Raw genomic sequence first — 20,653 nt, 5'->3', positions numbered from 1 at the left:
CGATTGTTTCACAGCTCAGGCTTTAAAGGGTTAATTTCAGCCATGAAAAAGCAATGCAACAATTCTCTTTCAGCTTGTAGTCGGGCATGTGGTTTCTTTGTAAGATTGCTATCATTGTACAGTTTGCTTATGATGCCACATGTGACCTGCAGTAATTGGAACAGGTGTTATTTTTAAGTTGCTTATTTGTTTCATGTATGTGTGCGAAGAGAGCGAGAGGAGGGGGGATGAGATGAAACAAAGATTACATGACAGATATGAAATATAAAGTGGGTTACACTGCAGCTTGTGAATTGTGCATTAAATTTCTATAGTGCGTTTCGAACAACTGTTAAAGTAAGTGTGACATTCAATAGAATAGTTCAGTAGAGACAAACAGCTCACGATCCAAAGCACACCACTGAAGGTGACTGCGGGAAAGGTTAATGCTGGACATCTTAATACAGAAAAGGCAGCATTTGGTGATGTCCATGGGTTCTGGACGTCAGGTAAATGTTGACATCCATCCAAGTATTAAAAACTAGTCATAATTTTTTAAATTATGTTAGCTTGTTCAATTACAAAATACTTTTGAGCCTCTGAAAATGGGGGATTATGTATAAAAATGCATGCAATTTTAAAACAACTAACACAATACTTTTGTTAAAGCACTTACATTAAAGCTAAAAGTTCGCACCTCAATGTAATCACATCTTGATTGTTTGATTTAAAACCCACTGTGGTGATGGACAGAGGCAATATTAGCAAAAAAAAAAGTACTTTGTTCAAAAACCTATGGACTTAACTGTAAGTGGGTTTTCTAATCTGTTCCACCTCCTTGTAAAACTGCTATTAGTCATCTAAATTTATTTGGCAATGGTTACAACGGACAAAGGTTGCAATCAAGGATATCAATATTATTATGAACGCGTTATTTTTTTTAAATCTTTAATAATAATTTTGCTACTCAGACAGTTACAGGTTGAGGCCAAGTATACTGTTTTCAAAGAACATAACCTTATTTTGTATTATAAACAACAGAACTCAGATTGTAGTATTTCAACCTCATAATACACAAATGATGCTAAAATTCTAACATTTGTAACTACTGCCATAACAATCTAGGATATTATTTTCAGTACATAAAGTACTTACCAGCAGATACAGTTGCACAAAGGAGTAGCAACCAGAGACCTTAAAAGAAAGAAACAAATTGAAGGGTCAGTATTTTTATGTAATAAGTGCCGCTGGAGATTTATTTTTGATTTGTTCTTTTTAAAGGATGTTAAGTTATACTGTATTTTTAAGTATTTTTTAAGTAGTGATTACTCACAAGTACTAATTTAAGTAATGAGTGCCAACCATAGTTCTTTAGAGAGAAAAACTAAATTGTAGCAAAGTGGTTTGTTCTGAGGCAGTGAAGGGTCATATTATCCACTTGCGGCCTACCTGTAGAGACTGGCTAGCTTCTCGGCTGTTTTTCTCAAACTATGATAGGAAGCTCGCTACGGTACAACAACTCATTTCTGTTATTAAGTTTAAATAGCATGGTTTGGTTACGACCTTGGTTACCTGCACGAACCTGAATAAACCATAAATTTAGGTCTTCCACCTTTCAGACGGCAACCCAATGCTACTATGCTAGTAAAATACAGTAGCAAACAGGCAGAGAGATGATGGTAGATAATTTACACGAAATATAAGAATGTATAACAAAAATGTAAAAAAAAATAAAATAAAAACATCACGTTATCTTTCACTTTTTTTCTAACCAGCCGGAAATGGAAACTTTTTTTTTCACAGACTACGTAGTGAAGCCTCTGATGGGCGGAGACGATCTTCGTAACCAACATGGCAGCGTGCATGTGAATGTCATGCAGTTGTTGCGAATTATTCAGGTGCGCTTATTTCAAATGCGAATATTCCGTTGTTAAAGCCTATATGTGACTTATATCTTGTCGATTTGTACCGTCACCCAACCCAGACAATCTAAAAGTGGGATCATTTGTTCAGTACCGCAGCTGATCACCGCTCATGCTAACATATTAGCTTAGAAGTAGACAAATTTCCATGATGGATCCTGACCAACAGCTGAGAAACGTAAGTCACTTTAAGTCACTGCTTTATAACCCAATCAGCAACACGGCTGGATGATGAGTGTGAGTGTATGTTTTTCAGCTGCGGGATTTTCTTCTGGTTTACAACCGAATGACTGAAATCTGCTTCCAGCGATGCAGCAGCAACTTCAACTACAGAAACCTCACAATGGACGAGGTAGGAAAAGCGAAGATCACAGTTACTGTGTCGGCTACGTGGTGGTATTGTTTGATTGCCGTGTTCTGCGTCTCAACACGATTTCTTTCAAGTGTTTTTTCTGTCGGCTGTTCCATTTAGGGGTCGCCACAGCGGATCGTCTGCCTTCATCTCACTTTACCCCTAGCATCGTCCTCTGTCACATCAACCTTTCCCCTCCTCCACTATATCCATGAATTTTCTCTGTGGTCAATGGATTTTCCTCTTTTCTTCCTGCCTACTGTCTCAACCGTCAACAAACTTTGTCCAATATATCACCTATCTCTCCTATGCACGTCCAAACCTTCTCTACCTTACCTCTCTAACTTCGTCTCCAAATTGCCAAATCTAAGCTCTTTAATATACTCATCTCTAAATCTGTCCATCCTGGTCATGCTGCTTTATTGTATTTACAAACACATTTGATGTTGTGTAACATCTTTGACAGAGAGGACTTTGCCTGTGACCCTACTCTGTGAAAGAGAAACTTTGTAGCATTCATAGGCCCTTACTGAATTTAACCTGCAATAAAGAAGCCAGTTTTATGTTGCAGCTTGAATATTTTCAGTCCAGTCAAACCACTAAAAATAGTCCCAGCCAGGATGTGGATAACACATTTGCCTACTAATGCATATATACTGTGTGATCACAATATACTGTAGTTTTCTGCTTTCTACCTCTGACTGCTGTTTGCCTTCCAGGAGCGCTGTGTGGACAACTGTGCAGGGAAGCTCATTCGATCTAACCATCGTTTAATGGGCACCTATGTGCAGCTGATGCCTCGGATGGTCCAGCGGCGGATGGAGGAGCTGGAGAGCAAAGCTGCAGAGAATGCCAAGGAAGAGGCAACATCTGGAGCTGCTGGGACTGAAATTTCAGCAACACATCATGCTCCCAACACCTCATCTCCACTTCCAGCTGAGCTGGATGCGTCTGTGTCCTCAGAACTCAAATTATCAGCTGCCACACCGCTCACTCCCACAAATGAAACGCTAAATGCTCCAGTGCTTGATAAAGCTGGCATTGGACCTTCATATACAGGAGGATTTTCTCAGCCTTCAGTAGCTGGTGGCCAGATTGATTCTGCCAGCTCTCCGGCACTGTTTACGTCATCTAACTCTACATACTTATCAGAAGATGCATCTAAATCAGAGAGCCTATCAGGACAAAAAGAGTCTAATAAATAGGGTATAGTTGATATCTTGTGACCAAATGAAACCAAATGTCAGCATTTTTTTTCCTTTTCCTTAGTCAGCAATAGATGAATCTAAAGTCAATTAATGACCATGAAAGGCATTACATGTTACAGGTTTGACACAGTTATCGATCAAGAGCGTTATATGAATCATTTTGATCAAAAGACATGAGGAGGAGGAATGTCATTCATGATAGGAATTTCAATTGTGCAGTAATTTTATGGTGACTTCTTACACAGTAGGGAAAAAATTGTAAAAGGTTAACATTAAAAGGCTACCCATAAAAGGTGATGTTGTTTGCTAATGAGAGTTGTTTGACAGCATGTGTGTGTTTGTGTGCATCTGTACCTACAATTCAATTTTATTTATATAGTGCCAATTCATAACAAGAGTCGCCTCAAAGCTCTTTATATTGTAAGGTAAGTACCCGAAACTATTAGAAAGAACCACCAACTATCACGTGATCTCCTAAAAACAAGCGCTGGGTGACAGTTGGAAGGGAAAACTCTCTTTTAAAAGGAAGAAACCTCCAGCAGGATTATGCTCAGGGAGTAGCAGCTATCTGCCACGACCAATTTGGGATGAGGGGAAAGAGAAGAGAACAAAGAGAGATGGGACAAAGGACACACTACAGGAGAAAGAGTCAGAGTTTGGTTGTTACTCATGATTAAATGCAGTTGTGTGTATATACACACAGGGAGTGAAAAGGACTGAGTAAAAAAAAAAAAAGCCGGGGATTTCAACAATAAATGCATGATTCTAAATCAAAGCACAATCGTACACCTGGTATAAAGACCAATCTGGTGTTTACCCAGATGTGCTTAGCCAAGACACATGTTTTTTGGAATTGCACAGTTTAACAGTACAGCGTGTAGTATGTAGTGTAAGTTATAAAATGGTAGGATGACCCTCTCTGAAAAATGACAGCTTTTAAAATATAACAGTGACGGAACGTTACTTTTATGGTTTGAAAACATTAAAGGCCATCCCGCCTTCATCCTGTTCAGGTGTCTGAACACAGTCGGGGGAACGCCACGTGCTCTGGCTTGTGTAGCTCTGAAGGCAGTTCACGACCTTTGTCACATATCATCATCTTCCCCTCCTCCCCATCATTTCCTGTGTTTGCACAATCTGTGTTGCACACCCTCTAAATCCAGAAGGAGAGCCGCAATAAACAGCCAGCAACTGTGCGTTCCTATGGCTGTGAATGAAGACGTTTGGTTCCAGTTATTGATGTTGTTTGGAGAAAATGTTTTTTGCCACAATATTTCACCGCCCTGCTGCTGCAGAGAGGGAGCCAATGAGATTTACATTCCTTGTCAATAACAAGCTAGTTAAAACAGATGAGGGGATTTCACGTTGCCATAGGGAGTTATTTGTCCTAAAAACACTAAGTAACTGAAGAACATAAATCTTGCTGTTTTGTTATTTTTCAAGTTATAAATTGGCAAAAATAAATAAATAAATCTATGTAAGAACAACCAAGTTTATGAAACTATGACACTTAATAGTTTTAATTTGTATACATATATAATCCTGTTGTGATGCATTAAAATGCTATGAAAATTCATAATTAGCCAACATTAATTACTGGGTTATTCTTTAATAATAATGGATTGGATTTATATAGCGCTTTTCAAGGCACCCAAAGCGCTTTACAATACCACTATTCATTCACTCTCACATTCACACACTGGTGGAGGCAAGCTACGGTTGTAGCCACAGCTGCCCTGGGGCAGACTGACAGAAGCGAGGCTGCCATATCGCGCCATCGGCCCCTCTGGCCAACACCAGTAGGGTAAAGTGTCTTGCCCAAGGACACAACGACCAGGACAGAGAGCCCAGGGATTGAACCGGCGACCTTCCGGTTACAGATGCGCTTCCCAACCCCCTGACCCCCTGAGCCACATTCTTCAACACAGTTTGAACTCTCTTAGATAAGTTTTCTTGTAATTTCTTTAAGTAGTCTTCAGTTCTTTAGGCTTTTTGAAGGACATTCAAAGCTCTTCTTTGGCTGTTGGGTGCCTTTGATTCCATTCTCTGTCAACATGATCTCAAACTGCTTCCCAATGTTGAGGTCCGACCTCTGGGGAGGCCAATCCATGACTGATAGTGTGGCCTTTTCATCCGTGTTTCTTTCAGATACTGTTAATCTCCTGTAGATAGTTTTTTAGTCCTGCCACCTGCCATCACCAGTAGGCGGTAGGTGAAGTGACTTGCCCAAGGACAGAACGACCAAAACAGACAGAGCTGGGGATCGAACCGGCAACCTGCTGGTTACAAGATGAGCTTCAGCAGACCTCAGAACATCTAAATACCCTGCTTGCTTTTGCATGGTTGCGTTGCCTCCAGCAGGGAGCGCTGGTGCTTCGGTGTCCCGGGATATGGTTGCCAGTAGCGGACACCTCCTCGAACTTCTCTCCAGCTGTAGCCCACATCAGCTCTGAGGAGCGGGGCGTGGACTCGGAGCGACCATTCCCTGCTCTTAAATTTGAGGAGACGGCAGACTTTCGCGGGGGAAAAAGAAACCAACAAGAAATCGATCGCTCACCAGCTGGTAAAAGGTTTGAAAACTTTTTTTCTATACAGTTCATACTTTTCCTAAACATACAACAAACCCGAGAAGCTTCGTTGTTGACTGAACTTGAACATTTTTTTACAGTAGTTTTCAAAGTGATCCAATAGGCCAGCCCATCCGATTCAACGGAGGCAGATGAAGCCAAGAGGAAACGTGGGGGCTTTATATTCTGCTGGCTTCTGGATATTTTTGCAGCAAAAATAGTGAATTTAACATTTTGATCATTTTTAAGGCGCCCACGGACCTTAAAACTAGTCAGCCATCAGAATAGCGCTGATAGCAATCTAGATTCAAAAGTGAGTGATGTCTGATAATGTGCTGGAAGGTGTGCAAAGCTTTTAAGTGTGAGGGGGTGAAAACCTATTAATAAAACCTCTTACAGGCTCTGTGATCCTGAGCTTAAACCAGGCGGAACCTGCAGCATACCCATGGATGACATCTTCACACAGTGCAGAGAGGGCAACTCTGTGGCTGTTCGTCTGTGGCTGGACAACACGGAGAATGACCTCAACCTGGGGTAAGCAGATAACTGTGCACACTCATTCAAACAGACAAGGCTTTGAAGAGGACTGCTGCTGGACTTTCTGCTGAATCCAGCTGTGATGTTGAAGCCTGTGCAACGAGACCTGGACTTTTAAAGAATTTGTATTAAAAGCAAATGATTCTTTGGTGTTTTTGTGTGCTGGTGTGCATTAGAAAAAGGTGATCTTTGGCGCATTGGAGCTGGTCACATAGTTTCCATATTGTTCTCGCTCTGCAACTCCACGTACTGCTGAGCATCACTAAGCTACAGTCTGTACTTTTTCCCCCCCTTCTTCTTATGAGGTCATTTCCAAAAACTGCTTATGGGTAATTCAGAGGAGGTTTCACAGTAACTTACGTGACTCAGAGAGCTTAAGATTTGCCCCTCTAGAAGTGTGTTGTGTTTAAAAAACAGCTACTTTTAAAGAAGCCACACTTTGGGATTAAAAGTGAAATCCAAACTATTACTGCCAGATGATTTTATATTAATCAAAGGGTGCAGCCCCGTCAACATCTGCCCTTTCCAAAAAGAAGACCTCACTGCTAAAGATCTCAGTTATCTCATTCTTTGGTCAGGCCATATATGTGCAGTTTGTTGACGTTGCCTCTGAGGGCTGCAGAGCTTCTAGCCAACCACGCAACAGCCAAGACCATTTCCTCTGTTTCAGCTCCATACAGGGCCAAGCCCTCGCCGACAGAGCTACCCAGACAGCTCTCTGCAGTCCCGCATAAACATTTGAGAGGCCACTCATTATGCTGGAGGCCTCCTTTTTGGCTCTTACTCTGAGGAAGCTCAGCTATGCGGTCAGGCCTGTTTTTACCTTTAGAATATCTAATAATGTGCAATTAAAGCGTCATGTGTCGGCAGGGGAAATGTGCTACATGTTAGTGGAATTCCTTTACCTCTACATCTGGTACAAAAGGAAAGGGAACTTAGAAACAAACATTTTACCAAACAAACAAAAAAGCTGTTTCAGATCAGCCCCCTGGAAACGTGTGACATAAAGAGACATGAGGAGAAAGAGAGAGAGAATGTGTAGCTCAGGATTCCACTGTGTTTTTTCCACCCTGTCATTCCTGAGTTTTTTTCTCTCTCTTCTGTTACTTTTTATAGCCCAAAGGGCTGGTTAGACTGCACTGTCTGTCCACACAGTGCTGGATCAGAACAGACAGAATGTGCCTAACTGGCATTTCACTTAAGTGTTAACCTAGTTCTGGAGCTACTTCCTACGGGCTGTACAAGCTCTCTTAGGGTTTATTGTTAAATAGAGTGAAGAGGTTGTGGCTTTGCAACGAGCTGCGAGAATCCCCAGCAGCTGCCTTGGGGTCAGGTAAAGCAAAACGGGTGAAAGAGGGCCAAGTCACATGGAGGTGATATCCTGGGCTCCTCGCAGGCTGCTAGAGTGCAGTGCTGCAAGTGTTTGCGCCTTTACATATGTTAGTAGCTATTCCAGCTTGCACTGGCATTTTTATCACATGCCAGTCATCAGAGGAGTCACCAGAGGAGTATAGGCTGCAGGAAAAGTGCAGTAGCATATGCTTAAGTCTAAATAAAGATTAGCAGTTGGTGTGTGTGTGTGTCTGTGTGTGAGAACCTGGGTGTCTCCGTGTCATAGAGGAAGCCACACATGTACAATTTTGTCAGAGGCCGCCAGCATCCTCCTACATGCAGTTCAGCGAAACAAGAATGTCATCACCTCACAGTGACACACACTTCATCAACTGAAAATATACTTGTCAGACTTTATAAAGTAAGTTTACAGTAAAAGTATGTCTTCTTTGCTTCCCGTACTGTGCTTGCCCTGTGGCTTAGTGATGACCACGGCTTCAGCCCTCTCCACTGGGCGTGCAGGGAAGGGAAGAACGGCGTTGTCGACATGCTCATCATGCGAGGTGCCCGCATAAATGTGATGAACCGTGGTGACGATACGCCGCTGCATCTCGCCGCAAGTCATGGACACAGAGACATCGTGGCCAAGGTAAACACAGCGCTTTATACAATACACTTTATATATTCACGTAGGCACTTTTTTTCTAGAGCTGAGTGCTTGCTATCTGACATTCACACACATTTACATACCGATCAACTCAGAACGACTGAACTGCCAACCTTCCAGTTAGCAGATGACCTGCTCTCCTGAACCAAAGCAACCCAGATACAGATACAGTGTTGTTAATCAGTGGGTCTGTGTATGTGTTTTATTTTTTTTTAGGTGGGTCAAATCTTATTTATCATTATGCCCTTTTGTTTTTTAATGGCAGCTGATCCAGTGCAAAGCCGACCCCAACACAGTCAATGAGCACGGGAACACCCCGCTCCACTACGCCTGCTTCTGGGGCCAGGATGAAGTGGCCGAGGTGCAGTACTTTACTATATACCCATACACAGATGCTCTCTCTTTACTTTACCATTATCTCTTTGCTCCCTCTTCTGGTCAGAGATGGTCACTGCAGTCTTTTTCTGTGAAGCTCTTCAGTATCTAATCTGTGCACATTACATTGTTTGACCACTTTTTCTTTTAGGACCTGGTGGCCAGTGGTGCCCAGGTGTGTATATGCAATAGGTATGGACAAACACCTTTGGACAAAGCCAAGCCTCACCTAAGACAGCTGCTACAAGGTGCTACAGGGGACTATTTTTGGATATTTTAACAGACAAACAGGGGTTTTTTGAAAAGGAAATAATTATGCATTCTTAATTTTTGTTGTTTTCTTTTTAGAAAAGGCAGAGAAAATGGGCCAGAGTCTGATCAAAGTTCCATACAAGGAAACTTTCTGGAAGGGCACCATGCGGACACGACCCCGTGAGTAGCATTTATTCCACACTCTAGGGGCCAATCATCATATCAAAGCAGAATGTTTGCAATAATAGCGATGTTTTTGACCTTGTAGGTAATGGCACCCTCAACAAGCAGGCTGGTATCGATTATAAGCAACTCTCGCTGCTGGCAAAGATCAATGAAAACCAGTCTGGAGAGGTTAGCTGCACTCTGTTTTTATTGCTGCGTGCCAGTCTTTTTCAGCTCCCCGGCTGTTTAACACCATGCGCTCTGTTTGTAGTTATGGCAGGGTCGGTGGCAAGGGGACGAAATTGTAGTAAAAGTGCTACAAGTGAGAGACTGGACCACCAGGAAGAGCAGAGACTTCAACGAGGAACATCCTAAACTGAGGTGATTCAAATAACCGTACTGTAGGAATGAGAAAGGTTATAGTGGTGGGTCTGGGGCAGCAGTGCTTCTTGTGGTATCCGAACAATGAATCGGTATTCCATTGCATTGACTGTATATGAAAGATGGATCTAGCCATTGTTACAGCACGCACTGGTTTGTGGAGTTACATTTCGACTCTTATGACCTTTGCCATAATTCTTGAGCCAGAACTCACCATATTTGGACAATTGTATTATGAATTTGGGTGGGTAAACGGCACAAGGAGTCATCATATTTATCATAAAGCTAAATATTCCAGGAGGCACTAACACTGCATGTATCATACAGTTCAGTGACTTAGTTTGGTGGTGTTAAATTCACACTGTATCTTGGCCCTAATAATGCATAATTTTGAGCTTTAAGCTTTAAATGAGATAGTGTAAATAAAAAAAACATATCCTGGGAATTTATCTTTATAATTTAATTCTTGAATTAAGCTTGTTTCACCTCTGCTTTTCGTGTCATGGATCATGGGCAAACATCACAGGGTCACATGCTGTCAGCCTGCGTGTTTATGTAAACTGAGGCAAATACATTTGGTGCTGCAGTTTCTTATCTTGAGTCGGCTTAGCGTCTGTTTGAGTTACATAGAATCAGTCGACATTTGGCCTGGTGGCCATGCACTGGTAAACACAGTCCTTGTGTAGAGTACAGATGACCGCGATGAACCGCCGGTGAAGTCTGTGGTCAAAGATTAGCTAGGATGTTGTGCAGGATTCTTATGCAATGGAGGAGAGGACCCTTTATTTTTGCTAAGTCGGGTTCTACAGCAAACATGAACCTCTTTTATAAGATGAAACCAGACCCTTCACAATGTGACTCAAGCATTACTTTCTAATCCTGTTTTCTGTTATGAACTTATCGTGCAATAACCGTCGAACCCTGCAGAACGTGTTAAGACGGGCCCAGGCGGGCCCACAGAATGACTTCAGCATTCTGAAGCGTCCTCTGAATAGTATTAAATCACCTGAGCAAAACTGCATTCCCATCTCATCTACTTTTAATAAATTCTGTCATCCTCGGGATAAAATGACCAGAACAGAAGGTGAGAGAATCCTTTGAGCAGGCCAAATCAAAGAAACCTCACCAGGAAGGCTGAGTGCGCAGTAGGAACGTCCTGGCTGTGCTTGATGCAATCATCAAAGCGCTGGTTATGCGTGCGCCGAAGATTAGAGGCAACATAAGCTCTTTCATGTACTGCAAAAATAGGTGACAGTGAAATGCAAAAACACTGCTGCTGGGCTTAACTTTAAAGGTGACACAAATGGTGGGGTGGTTTCTCGTGGATTTGCAAAGCATTCTCGTGATTCAGACCAAACTTTGAGGCCATTTCTTCTCTGTTAGTCTCTTCTTATCCCAGACAGACCATCTTGAGCTTAGAATAAATAGCTATTTATTAAATAATATTTAGAAACACTTCACAATCTCTCTTTTTTTTCTGTTGTGGCTTGATAGGATTTTTTCTCACCCAAACATCCTACCTGTTCTTGGGGCCTGTCAGTCACCGCCATCCCCTCACCCTATAATCATTACCCACTACATGCCCTACGGATCCCTCTACAACATATTACACCAGGGCACCAGTAAGTCATTTGACAATGTGTGCATGCGTTAAAATGAAAAGGCTCAAATTTGTCTTTTGTCTCAGCCTGAAAGAGCTAAGACTGCGGCAGGTTTGCCACTGTGGATGACGCTGTGTGGCTTCATACATTATGGATAAAGAAACGTATTTGTGCATGCGTCTTTCTCTCACTTATTTCTCTTATTTCTCTCACTCCCCCCCATCTCACTCATTCATGTCAGCTAGTCAGTTAAGTGACATTTAGATGTTGGTATCATGCCACTTAATTAAACCCCATATCCTACTTCTGCCTTCTGTTCCCTCAGCTCTCGTGGTCGACCAGAGCCAGGCAGTGAAGTTTGCACTGGACATTGCCAGTGGCATGGCTTTCCTCCACACCTTAGAACCAATGGTTTCGCGGCTTTACCTCAACAGTAAGCACATCATGGTGAGAGGCCTTTCTGCTGTCTTTTATTTCATTAGATATCCGCATGTTTATTATCAGATGTGATCACAAGATGTAATTCGTCTACAGATTGATGAGGACATGACCGCCAGGATAAGTATGGCGGATGCTAAGTTGTCCTTCCAGTGTCCTGGTCGTATGTACTCTCCAGCGTGGATGGCTCCTGAAGGTATTTATTCCCTTTTGTTTTTCTCCTCGCTCACTCACTGTTCCCTCCTGCTTCCTGCTCACTAAATGCCTCCTTCGACTTTATGAGTCTTTCAGCCAGGAGGAAACTGCGCTATATAATTTAGTACCAATTAAGAAGCAGTCGTGCTGTTTTACCTGGTAAAGTTACATAATGAAGATCTAAGTTATAGTGCTTATGTTTATGGGTTTTTTTTTCTTTCTTCAGCTTTGCAGAAGAAGCCCGAGGACATTAACAGAAGATCTGCAGACATGTGGAGTTTCGCTGTGTTATTGTGGGAGCTCGTTACCAGAGAAGTCCCCTTTGCTGATCTCTCACACATGGAGATAGGCATGAAAGTAAGTTGACACAGTATTTATCTGCCCATAGGCTTCAACATTACATTACAAACACGTGCAGCTTTTCTACTTAACACCGCCCCAATATAAACAGGTGTCTCTCGAGGGTCTTCGGCCGACCATTCCCCCGGGGATTTCCCCTCACATCTGTAAGCTGATGAGGCTCTGCATGAATGAAGACCCAGCCAAGAGACCCAAGTTTGATATGATTGTTCCCATCTTGGAGAAAATGCAAGACAAGTGAATGCTTGTGCATCAGTTCACGCACTTCCTTTTTCATGTTTAATCACCAAACCACTCTATAGCATCACTTCCTTTATGTATCTGCCAAGCCACTGTAAATAATTCCAGGAACCACTTCAGCGACCCACAGTTCAGACACTAATATTGTATTGCTTTTCTTGTATAAGTTAAATTTGTAGTTAAATGTTCTTTTTGGCTAAGCAGCTCTTTTGTAATGACTGAGACTTGGTCACTGAAATGCTGGCAAGCTCTTTTTTTGATCCAGTGTGGATTTCATTCAGTGAAATATGTATAGAATCGATTCTTTTATGCACACCACTGACTGCCAATGCAATAAATGTTTTATATTTATGACAAATGCTTGTTCGTTTCATTTGAGACATCATTTTACTTTCATCACAGACTAAACATTGTCACATTTTCACTTCTTAAAAATCGTTTTCGCTACCTGGATGGGGTTTTGTTTATGTCATTGGGATTTTCTGTCAATGATTGCTTCCGCTCTTTTGTCTCCGGTGGAAAATTCTTCAAATATTACACAATTCTTCACTTAAACTCGTGGAGAAAAAAACAGATTTTGGTGGTTAAAGGTCAAGGTAAGTGACTTTACAGCCATTTTTTGGTCTTAAGAATTCACACTCTGATTCTGACACTGACTGATGTCTAAACACTATGATATTAAAGATCAGCTTCTCAAAAACCAAGATTGCAATATTTTAACTAAGACTAGATGTGACGAAAGCATTTTTCCAATTTGGAAAACTAACTAGAATAAAGTAGAAAATAAAAAGGAAATCTTTTTAGTTTTAGTATTTGGCAGTTTATTTGAATGTGTTTGGTGAAACTTCGGATATGAGTCAACTGCTTTCAAAAGTTCCATGTTTTTACTGTAATGCTAAATCTAACCTCTGCCATATCTGCCCTTCATACCGTAATAATTAAGAAGACAAACTAACACTAATACTTTTAAACAATAAAAACGAAACTAAAATGATCAAAACCCAATCTGGAAATTACGTGAAACTAAACCGAATTTAAAAAATCAGTAGAGTCATATCATACTAATATGATAACGATATTAGAAAAAAAAATGCAATAACTGTCAGAGATATCACGGTGTACTTCAAAAATGTTTGACCTTATTCCATGTTTGGTTGGATTGGGAATCAGTCATCTTGGTTGCTTGCACATTCAAGTTAATAACTATATAGAAATTTGAATATTTTGTTGATTCTTTGCAGTAGTATCCATATTTACATGTGTCATAATAGACCCGCTGGTACTGGTGATAGCGTTACACTTATAAAATAATAAATTATGAATCAGTAACGCATGCACACACAAAGGAAATAAGCAACTTACAACTGTTTTGACCAAAATTAAGACTTTACTGGTTTTATTTTAAGATAGCGGACATAAAGCAGAATATACTGACGATCAGCACATTGAATTTATAGTCCCAAATTTATAAAAGTTTGCTTAGGCAGCTATTTCTGGACTTCAGTCACTGTGTAATTAAGGAAGAATTTGGTCAAAGGGGAGGTAAAAATATAAACGGTCAGCGCGTGACCTCAGCTTTGATAATCTTTAATTGACTTCATTTGACAGCTGCAGACTGTGGGCCAATCAGAAAACAGGAGGGGGGGGGGAGCGCACGAGTGAACCCGGCCTCACGTGACGTGTCAGCTGACTTTTTCAGAAGTCAGAGGAAGCAGCAGCAGCGGCTGAGGTGACAGTCGGACTTCCACAAAGAAAGAAGGCTGCCGTGCTCCTTTCGTTGCACTTTGTGGACGTGGGAGCTGGGCCGCTCTTGACCTTCCCGCTTCTCACTCAGGGAAAACTGCGGCACTTTGTTATATTCAGAGGTATGGTATCAGAAGAGTAGCTAGCTTTGTTAAGTGTGTGTTCTCGCTGCTGCTGTGTTAGTAGCTGACATACAGAGGAATATTGCTTGCGGTTGTTTGTGAGTCACTTATTCTGAAGCTGAAGCTGAAGCTGAAGTGTTAAGTTAAGCACCGCGACAGTAAGTGTTACTTCCTTGACACCCATCCTTGTTTTGTTCTTGTTGTGCCTGTTGTGTTGCTGTCCTGTACAGAGGCTGAGGCAAACGCTCTCTGAGGACACCTGCTGTCTGGACCATGAGGCTCTCCTCTCAGCCGCCCTCCTTTGGGCTGATAACCTGCTCTTTGGTCTTGATATTGCCGCTGTTTGGCTCCTGTCATCCAGCGCAGCTTTCCGGAAACCCCAGCCTGGTGTTCATGGAGCAGCTGAGCCACTCAAGTGTCAGATTCAACTGGAGAAATGTCACCTGCTACGTCTGCAAAGCTGTCTTCACCATTGTTGATGTTGCCCTTCTGGTAATGTGTTAAAAATGTCCTATTAAACCACAAGTTGCACAAGTGCAACAGACCATCCGGTCCTTAGAGCAGCTCAGGAAGTCATTTGTTTTAAAAGTGAAAAACATTTAGGAGACGTTTACTGGAGTATTAAAACTGCATTTAAGTGTAGTTATACATTACTTGTTGTTGTGGACTGCATTTTGACTACATGTATAATTAGAGCTTACGTTTTTACAGTCCGTAGAAAATCTTGATCAAAGTCCAACAAATGTTGGAAGACTGCAGCTGCCTCATAAAATGCTGTGCAGGAAGATTATGTTTTCCATATTAACCTGCATCATGAAATAGTGAGAGGTGCTTCTAGTATATTCAATATTCCCTTTACCATTTACATCAGTGTGTTTTCTAATGTTGAGAAGTAGAAACATTTAAACTGGATGGCTGAAGACTAGATTTGATATCAACATATGCTTCTGGTTTAACTGTTTTTTGTTTTTTTGTTTGTTTGTTTTTTATTTCTTCTTTGTGATTTGTGGTTTGTTCTGTTTATTGCACATTGTCCAACTTCCTAAACTGAACAAGGGACTTCTCTTAAGCTGTGGCAGTTACGCTTTTATTTATTTGTTTATTCAATTCTGGTACAGCCAAATTGGGTTAAAAAGACAATAAATCTGAGCAGTTCGCATTATGTTTCCAAATGTGAATCACCAATTATGTTAGAGAATATTACTGCACTTGCAGAGCATAAAAAGTTTAAAAATGTTCGTGGTGTATGATACAAGTCGTATGACACTCTGCTTCTTCTGTGTTTAGCATAAAAGTCCTTAGACTATGTCATGTGGTCTCTATTGACCACAAATAACATGTTTATCGTTAGCTGTAACTGCTGACCTCAACCACATGTGTTTGCATATTCTCCTGTTTTTTAAGTGCAGATGCTGCACTTAAATTCTGTGACTTATGTTCGTACTGTGAAATGTTTCTTTTGAGCATGTTTAAATTCAGATTGTTCTAAACAAATTTTAGCTTGGCCTGCTTTGCAGGAAGTTCAAATGCAGTGGTTCGTTTTCTTAATTTCCTCCTCTCAGAGCTTGTTTTTTCTCTGTTAACCCCTTCCCCCAGAGTGATGCAAATGAAGAGCGAGTGGCACAAGCAGTAGGTGAGGCGTGTATCCGTCTCCATCTGGCTGATGAGCAAGTCTGTCGGGATATAATTGAGCTGTTCAGGGATGACTTCATAAGGGCCCTGCAGGAGTCATTTCTGTGGCCCACTGAAGCGTGTGCTATACTGGTGGGCCCTTCCTGTGGCAAATTTGATGTGTATGCACCTTGGAACATCACTTTGCCAAATGTTCCTAAGCCCCCCGTTAAACCACCCTCTCCTCCCAAACCGGGTTCTCCACAGAGCAGAGTACTGTTTCTCACAGACGTCCACTGGGACAGGGTGAGTGTGTGAAACGAAAAGAGCCAAAATTGAAGTGAAATCCTGGCAAACTTGGCTATTCTTGTCCTAATTTTGTGTATATATGTAGTCCCTCAAAGTGTGTCTGTCAGTAGGTGTGTATATGAAACCTTTTTATATTAAGGTCATACGTTTGTTAAAAACAAGGTTAAAGTTAGTGATTTACAGCGTCTGTATATTTTCGGCTTGACTCAGCATAAAGTGTTATGGCTTTGATCACCTGACTTGTTTTGGTTTAACTCGTGCCTTAAAAAAAAATATTACTCTTTGTTCCTCCTGACAGGAATATGACGTCGGCAGTGCTGCAGACTGCAAGGAACCTCTGTGTTGTCGTAACAATTCAGGCTCTCCAAACTTGAGCAGGAGGAAGGCTGGGCACTGGGGAACTTATGGAAAGTGTGACCTGCCTCTTTGGACAGTGGAGAACCTTCTGGAAAATGCTGCCAAAGCTGGGCCATGGGACTGGGTTTACTGGACTGGAGACATACCAGCACACAATGTGTGGTCACAGACCAGGGAGCAGCAGTTGTCAGAGCTTACTGTCATCTCCAGACTCATCCACAAGTAAGTTAGCTTTAAGTTTAACTGACTTTTTTTGATACGTGCTACTTTAGCTCATAAAACAGCAGATCAGAGTAGTTTTAATATTATAAAACTAACAATATATGTTGTGCTGGTTTATGGCTACATTCATTACAAACACACTGTAGTCTGACTCAGACCATGTTAACATTCATAGGGTTGTCCAGTCATAAGTTTGTCATGTGCTATCTTGAACTGGTCCAATCTCATGTTGACTCTTAACTTTTGTCCTCAGACACCTGGGACCTAATGTGATGGTTTACCCTGCTGTAGGAAACCACGAGAGCACACCAGTAAACAGCTTCCCTCCACCCTATATTCATGGCAACAGATCCTCTTCCTGGCTATATGACCAAATGGCAGAGGAATGGGCCCCGTGGTTGCCAGATCAGGCATTGAAGACTTTAAGGTTACTGAATTTTATGATTTTATTATATGTGAATGTCCTTTGCCACAGTACTGCAGTTAAAGCTACCCGTAGGTAACAAAGCATTTACACTGGAACACGAGGAAACTGTGTTTATGATGCAGTTTCACTTTGACTGGTTACCAGTGATGGAAAGTGTTTCTTATAAACTTACTGGCCACTTTTTTAGGTGTAGCTGTTAAACTGCTCATTAATGCAGATATCTAAACAGCCAATCACATAGCAGCAACTAACCTGATTAACTGCTCATTAATGCAACTATCTCATTAGGCAATCACATGACAGCCACTCAGTGTGTTTAATCACGCAGACATGATGAAGACAGTCTGCTGAAGTTCAAACCGAACATCAGAATGTGGAACATGGTTATTTAATTTAATTTGAATGTGGTATGGTTGGTGGTGTCAGATGGACTGGTGTGATTATGTCCGAAACTGCTGATCTGTTGGGATTTTCCCACTCAACCATTTCTAGGATTTACAGAGAATGGGCTGAAAAAGAGAAAATGCCCAGTGAACAGCAGTTCTTTGGGTGAAAATTCCTTGTTGATGCCAGAGGTCGGAGAAGAACCTAAAGAACCATTTGTTACAACCATGGTATACAAATGGGCTACAAAAGACCACTTCGGTCCCAGTCCTGTTGTTGTATACACTCACTGGCCTCTGCTGGCCAGTGAGTGTATACAACACTTTGAGCTTCAATAAGTGACCCAGAGCCTGATAATGTCTAGAGTTTCATTTAAATTTGAGTCATTCAGAGGTCCTGTTGTTGTAATTACAGATATGGAGGATTCTACACAGTGCAGATTCAGCCTGGTCTGAGGCTGGTTTCTCTCAATATGAACTTTTGTGCACGAGAAAACTTTTGGCTGATGGTGAACTCCACCGATCCCGGGGATCAGCTGCAGTGGCTCATACACATTCTCCAGGCCAGCGAGGACAAGGGAGAAAAAGTGAGTTTGATCATTTAACACTGTGACATTGGGATTCTCTTATTTTAATTACCTCTGATCTCATTTATTAAGCAAAGGAAAACATTTATTTTTCTTTAAAAATATCTCCTCCTTTATTGTAGGTACATATCATTGGTCACATCCCACCTGGCCTTTGTCTTAGCAGCTGGAGCTGGAACTATTATCACATTGTCAACAGGTAGCTGCAGTAGCCACTGAAGATTTAATATAAAGCTGTTAGAAACTGTTAGAAGATAACTGGAGTACTAAAGTCAGTCTGGCTACCTCTTTGTCACTTGGAGAATGATTTGGGCTCGTATTCATTAAGCAATGGTTTATTGTTTAATTGCAGAGCATTAAATGTTTCCCAATGTGAATTTAGAAAAGGTGCGTGTGTAATGCTGATCAATGCAACTAAATCCCAATAAGCAGTATTCTTGGAATTACAGCAGCGAGATACAGAGCTGGCTTATTACTAGAAACACTTTTCAGCATCTGAAGCATGTGAACAGAGATGAATTGGTTGGTTTCTCTTTGGTAAACTACTCTCGCATCCTTTCTTCAGGTATGAAAGTACAATCACTGGACAGTTTTTTGGCCATACGCACCTGGATGAGTTCCAGATGTTTTATGATGAGGAAACCATGACCCACCCATTGGGGGTAGTGTTTATTGCTCCCAGTGTCACTACCTTTGTTGGCCTTAATCCAGGTGAGTTAATAATTGAGTTAAATCATCTTCCAGCATTTCATAAGCAGCACACTCACACGCAGCAAAAATATATCTTTTCAGGATACCGTGTCTACTATGTTGATGGGAACTACCAAGGAAGCTCTCGGCTGGTACTCGACCATGAAACCTACATCATGAACCTTACAGAGGCAAACCACAGTCCATGGGCACCACATAGTCCACAAAAGGATCCTAAATGGACACTACTGTACCGTGCCACTGAAGCTTATGGTCTGTCTACTCTGTTCCCCTCCGATTTTAATCGGCTGATTGGGACCTTTATCAATGATGATCCTGTCTTCCAGAAGTTCTGGTATTTGAGGTATAAAGGACACGTCTCAAAGCCTTGCAAAGAGGTCTGCAAGACCGGTATACTGTGCTACCTGCGAAGTGGGCGTTATGATGACCTGAAGCAGTGCGACTACCTTAATGGTTTTAAAGGAAGCTTAGCCAGAGCTGCCACAAAAACTCTCTGTTGATCTGATGGAGTTTAGCCTGGAAAAGGCAGGGTGAGGGGGAAAAAGCAATATGACTAAATATGATACTGAGCCAAAAACAAATCATCCTCTGTTGCAGATGGACAATGATTGTTTTTTTTGTTTTTATAGGTTTGGTTTCATAAAGTCACTTGACCTATTATTCATGTTCACATGGATGTGGAACTTAGAAGCCCAACTTGAGTATTTGCTGTGCCTCATCACTAATAATGTGTTTTAAATCACTTAGATGAATGTGGGACGGTTGACTTTTTTTCTTTAATGTCAGTTGTGAAAAGGGTGGTTAAAATTGTTCTGAAGCGCACACAGTGTTAGGCATTACAAGGATTCTTCAGTTCTCATGATTTAAGCAGTTCTTTTGAAGCCAGTGCCTTTTCTTTTTTTCTTTTTTTTTGTTAAACATGAACTTATCGATTCTTGCGATATATCTTTTAAACCTCTGTCCCTCTGAAATTTTAGTCATCCATTAATTTTCTTCTTTTTATATAAATTTGGGGTTGCAAAGTGGCTGGAGCCTTTCCAGCGGTCGTGGGGCAAGAGGTGGAGCACACCCTCTATAGGTTGCAAGCCTGTGGCTAACACAGACAGGCAGCCATTCACACCCACATTGACACAAGAACCGACACATATACAGTAACCTTGCAAACTCCACACAGAAAGACACCTGCTGGCAGACCTTATTCTTGTGCTGCGATGAAGCTAATCTCAGTCCCACAGTGTGACTCAAATGTTCTGGCACTTTAATATCTTTTTTTTTTAAGTCCTTCGTCAGCACCATTGTTTGGATTTTAGGCCTGTGCTTTATGTAATCCACCTTATGTGCAACATTTTTTGCCTCGGCAAAAACATCTTTTAGCCAACCAAAGAGCAGTATTTTACATTCCTAATGTTTACTTCTGCCTGCACTTTGTTTTTAGCCACTTTCTTTAGCAGTGAATAAATCTGACATGCTTGTTTGGCTCCTCAAATCTGGGGAATTAATGGTGTAACAGGAAAGTGCTTGTAATATAAGCAGTAATTTAAGCGATTGTACAGAGTGTGAATAAAATTGCTTGCTCGTTACCTATTTGTGGGGCAAATATTGAGTTTAAA

At 41.4% G+C, this 20,653-nt stretch overlaps 3 protein-coding genes across 4 annotated transcripts; all 3 read left to right on the top strand.

Moving 5' to 3' along the window:
- The first annotated feature begins 1,782 nt into the window (after positions 1-1,782).
- On the top strand, positions 1,783-3,758 carry timm10b (translocase of inner mitochondrial membrane 10 homolog B (yeast)). The gene is made up of 4 exons (XM_026182449.1): positions 1,783-1,877; positions 1,964-2,079; positions 2,158-2,253; positions 2,973-3,758. The coding sequence occupies exons 2-4, from the start codon at positions 2,050-2,052 to the stop codon at positions 3,456-3,458; spliced, it is 612 nt and encodes a 203-aa protein (XP_026038234.1). The 5' UTR covers positions 1,783-1,877; positions 1,964-2,049; the 3' UTR covers positions 3,459-3,758.
- Positions 3,759-5,908: 2,150 nt separating this feature from the next.
- On the top strand, positions 5,909-12,929 carry ilk (integrin-linked kinase). Of its 2 annotated transcripts, XM_026182871.1 has the most exons (14): positions 5,909-6,031; positions 6,130-6,341; positions 6,428-6,562; positions 8,381-8,546; positions 8,830-8,925; positions 9,091-9,187; positions 9,288-9,371; positions 9,460-9,545; positions 9,628-9,737; positions 11,232-11,359; positions 11,664-11,785; positions 11,873-11,972; positions 12,198-12,328; positions 12,423-12,929. In XM_026182871.1, exons 3-14 carry the CDS (start codon positions 6,474-6,476, stop codon positions 12,570-12,572), a joined length of 1,359 nt encoding a protein of 452 aa, XP_026038656.1. In that variant the 5' UTR covers positions 5,909-6,031; positions 6,130-6,341; positions 6,428-6,473; the 3' UTR covers positions 12,573-12,929. The 2 variants fall into 2 exon arrangements, with proteins under 2 accessions (XP_026038656.1, XP_026038655.1); XM_026182870.1 differs by lacking the exon at positions 6,130-6,341.
- A 1,326-nt stretch (positions 12,930-14,255) lies between these two features.
- Positions 14,256-20,623, top strand: smpd1 (sphingomyelin phosphodiesterase 1). The gene is made up of 9 exons (XM_026181716.1): positions 14,256-14,436; positions 14,667-14,928; positions 16,033-16,353; positions 16,655-16,935; positions 17,189-17,362; positions 18,161-18,332; positions 18,455-18,531; positions 18,898-19,043; positions 19,125-20,623. The coding sequence occupies exons 2-9, from the start codon at positions 14,710-14,712 to the stop codon at positions 19,541-19,543; spliced, it is 1,809 nt and encodes a 602-aa protein (XP_026037501.1). The 5' UTR covers positions 14,256-14,436; positions 14,667-14,709; the 3' UTR covers positions 19,544-20,623.
- Positions 20,624-20,653: the final 30 nt, after the last annotated feature.

The sequence above is a fragment of the Astatotilapia calliptera genome, chromosome 10, assembly GCF_900246225.1.
Source record: "Astatotilapia calliptera chromosome 10, fAstCal1.2, whole genome shotgun sequence".
Taxonomy (NCBI): Eukaryota; Metazoa; Chordata; class Actinopteri; order Cichliformes; family Cichlidae; genus Astatotilapia; species Astatotilapia calliptera.
This window is presented reverse-complemented; position numbering and strand designations above follow the sequence as displayed.

Bases quoted from the DNA above. Each gene is read 5' to 3' on its own strand.
- ilk (XM_026182870.1), top strand. From the start codon at position 6,474: ATGGATGACATCTTCACACAGTGCAGAGAGGGCAACTCTGTGGCTGTT. The intron at 6,563-8,380 runs GTAAGCAGATAA...CCTGTGGCTTAG, and splicing joins GAGAATGACCTCAACCTGGG to TGATGACCACGGCTTCAGCC. The intron at 9,188-9,287 runs GTGCTACAGGGG...TTTTCTTTTTAG, and splicing joins CCTAAGACAGCTGCTACAAG to AAAAGGCAGAGAAAATGGGC.
- timm10b (XM_026182449.1), top strand. From the start codon at position 2,050: ATGATGGATCCTGACCAACAGCTGAGAAAC. The intron at 2,080-2,157 runs GTAAGTCACTTT...TATGTTTTTCAG, and splicing joins CTGACCAACAGCTGAGAAAC to CTGCGGGATTTTCTTCTGGT. The intron at 2,254-2,972 runs GTAGGAAAAGCG...TTTGCCTTCCAG, and splicing joins GAAACCTCACAATGGACGAG to GAGCGCTGTGTGGACAACTG.
- smpd1 (XM_026181716.1), top strand. From the start codon at position 14,710: ATGAGGCTCTCCTCTCAGCCGCCCTCCTTTGGGCTGATAACCTGCTCT. The intron at 16,354-16,654 runs GTGAGTGTGTGA...TCCTCCTGACAG, and splicing joins CAGACGTCCACTGGGACAGG to GAATATGACGTCGGCAGTGC. The intron at 16,936-17,188 runs GTAAGTTAGCTT...TTTTGTCCTCAG, and splicing joins ATCTCCAGACTCATCCACAA to ACACCTGGGACCTAATGTGA.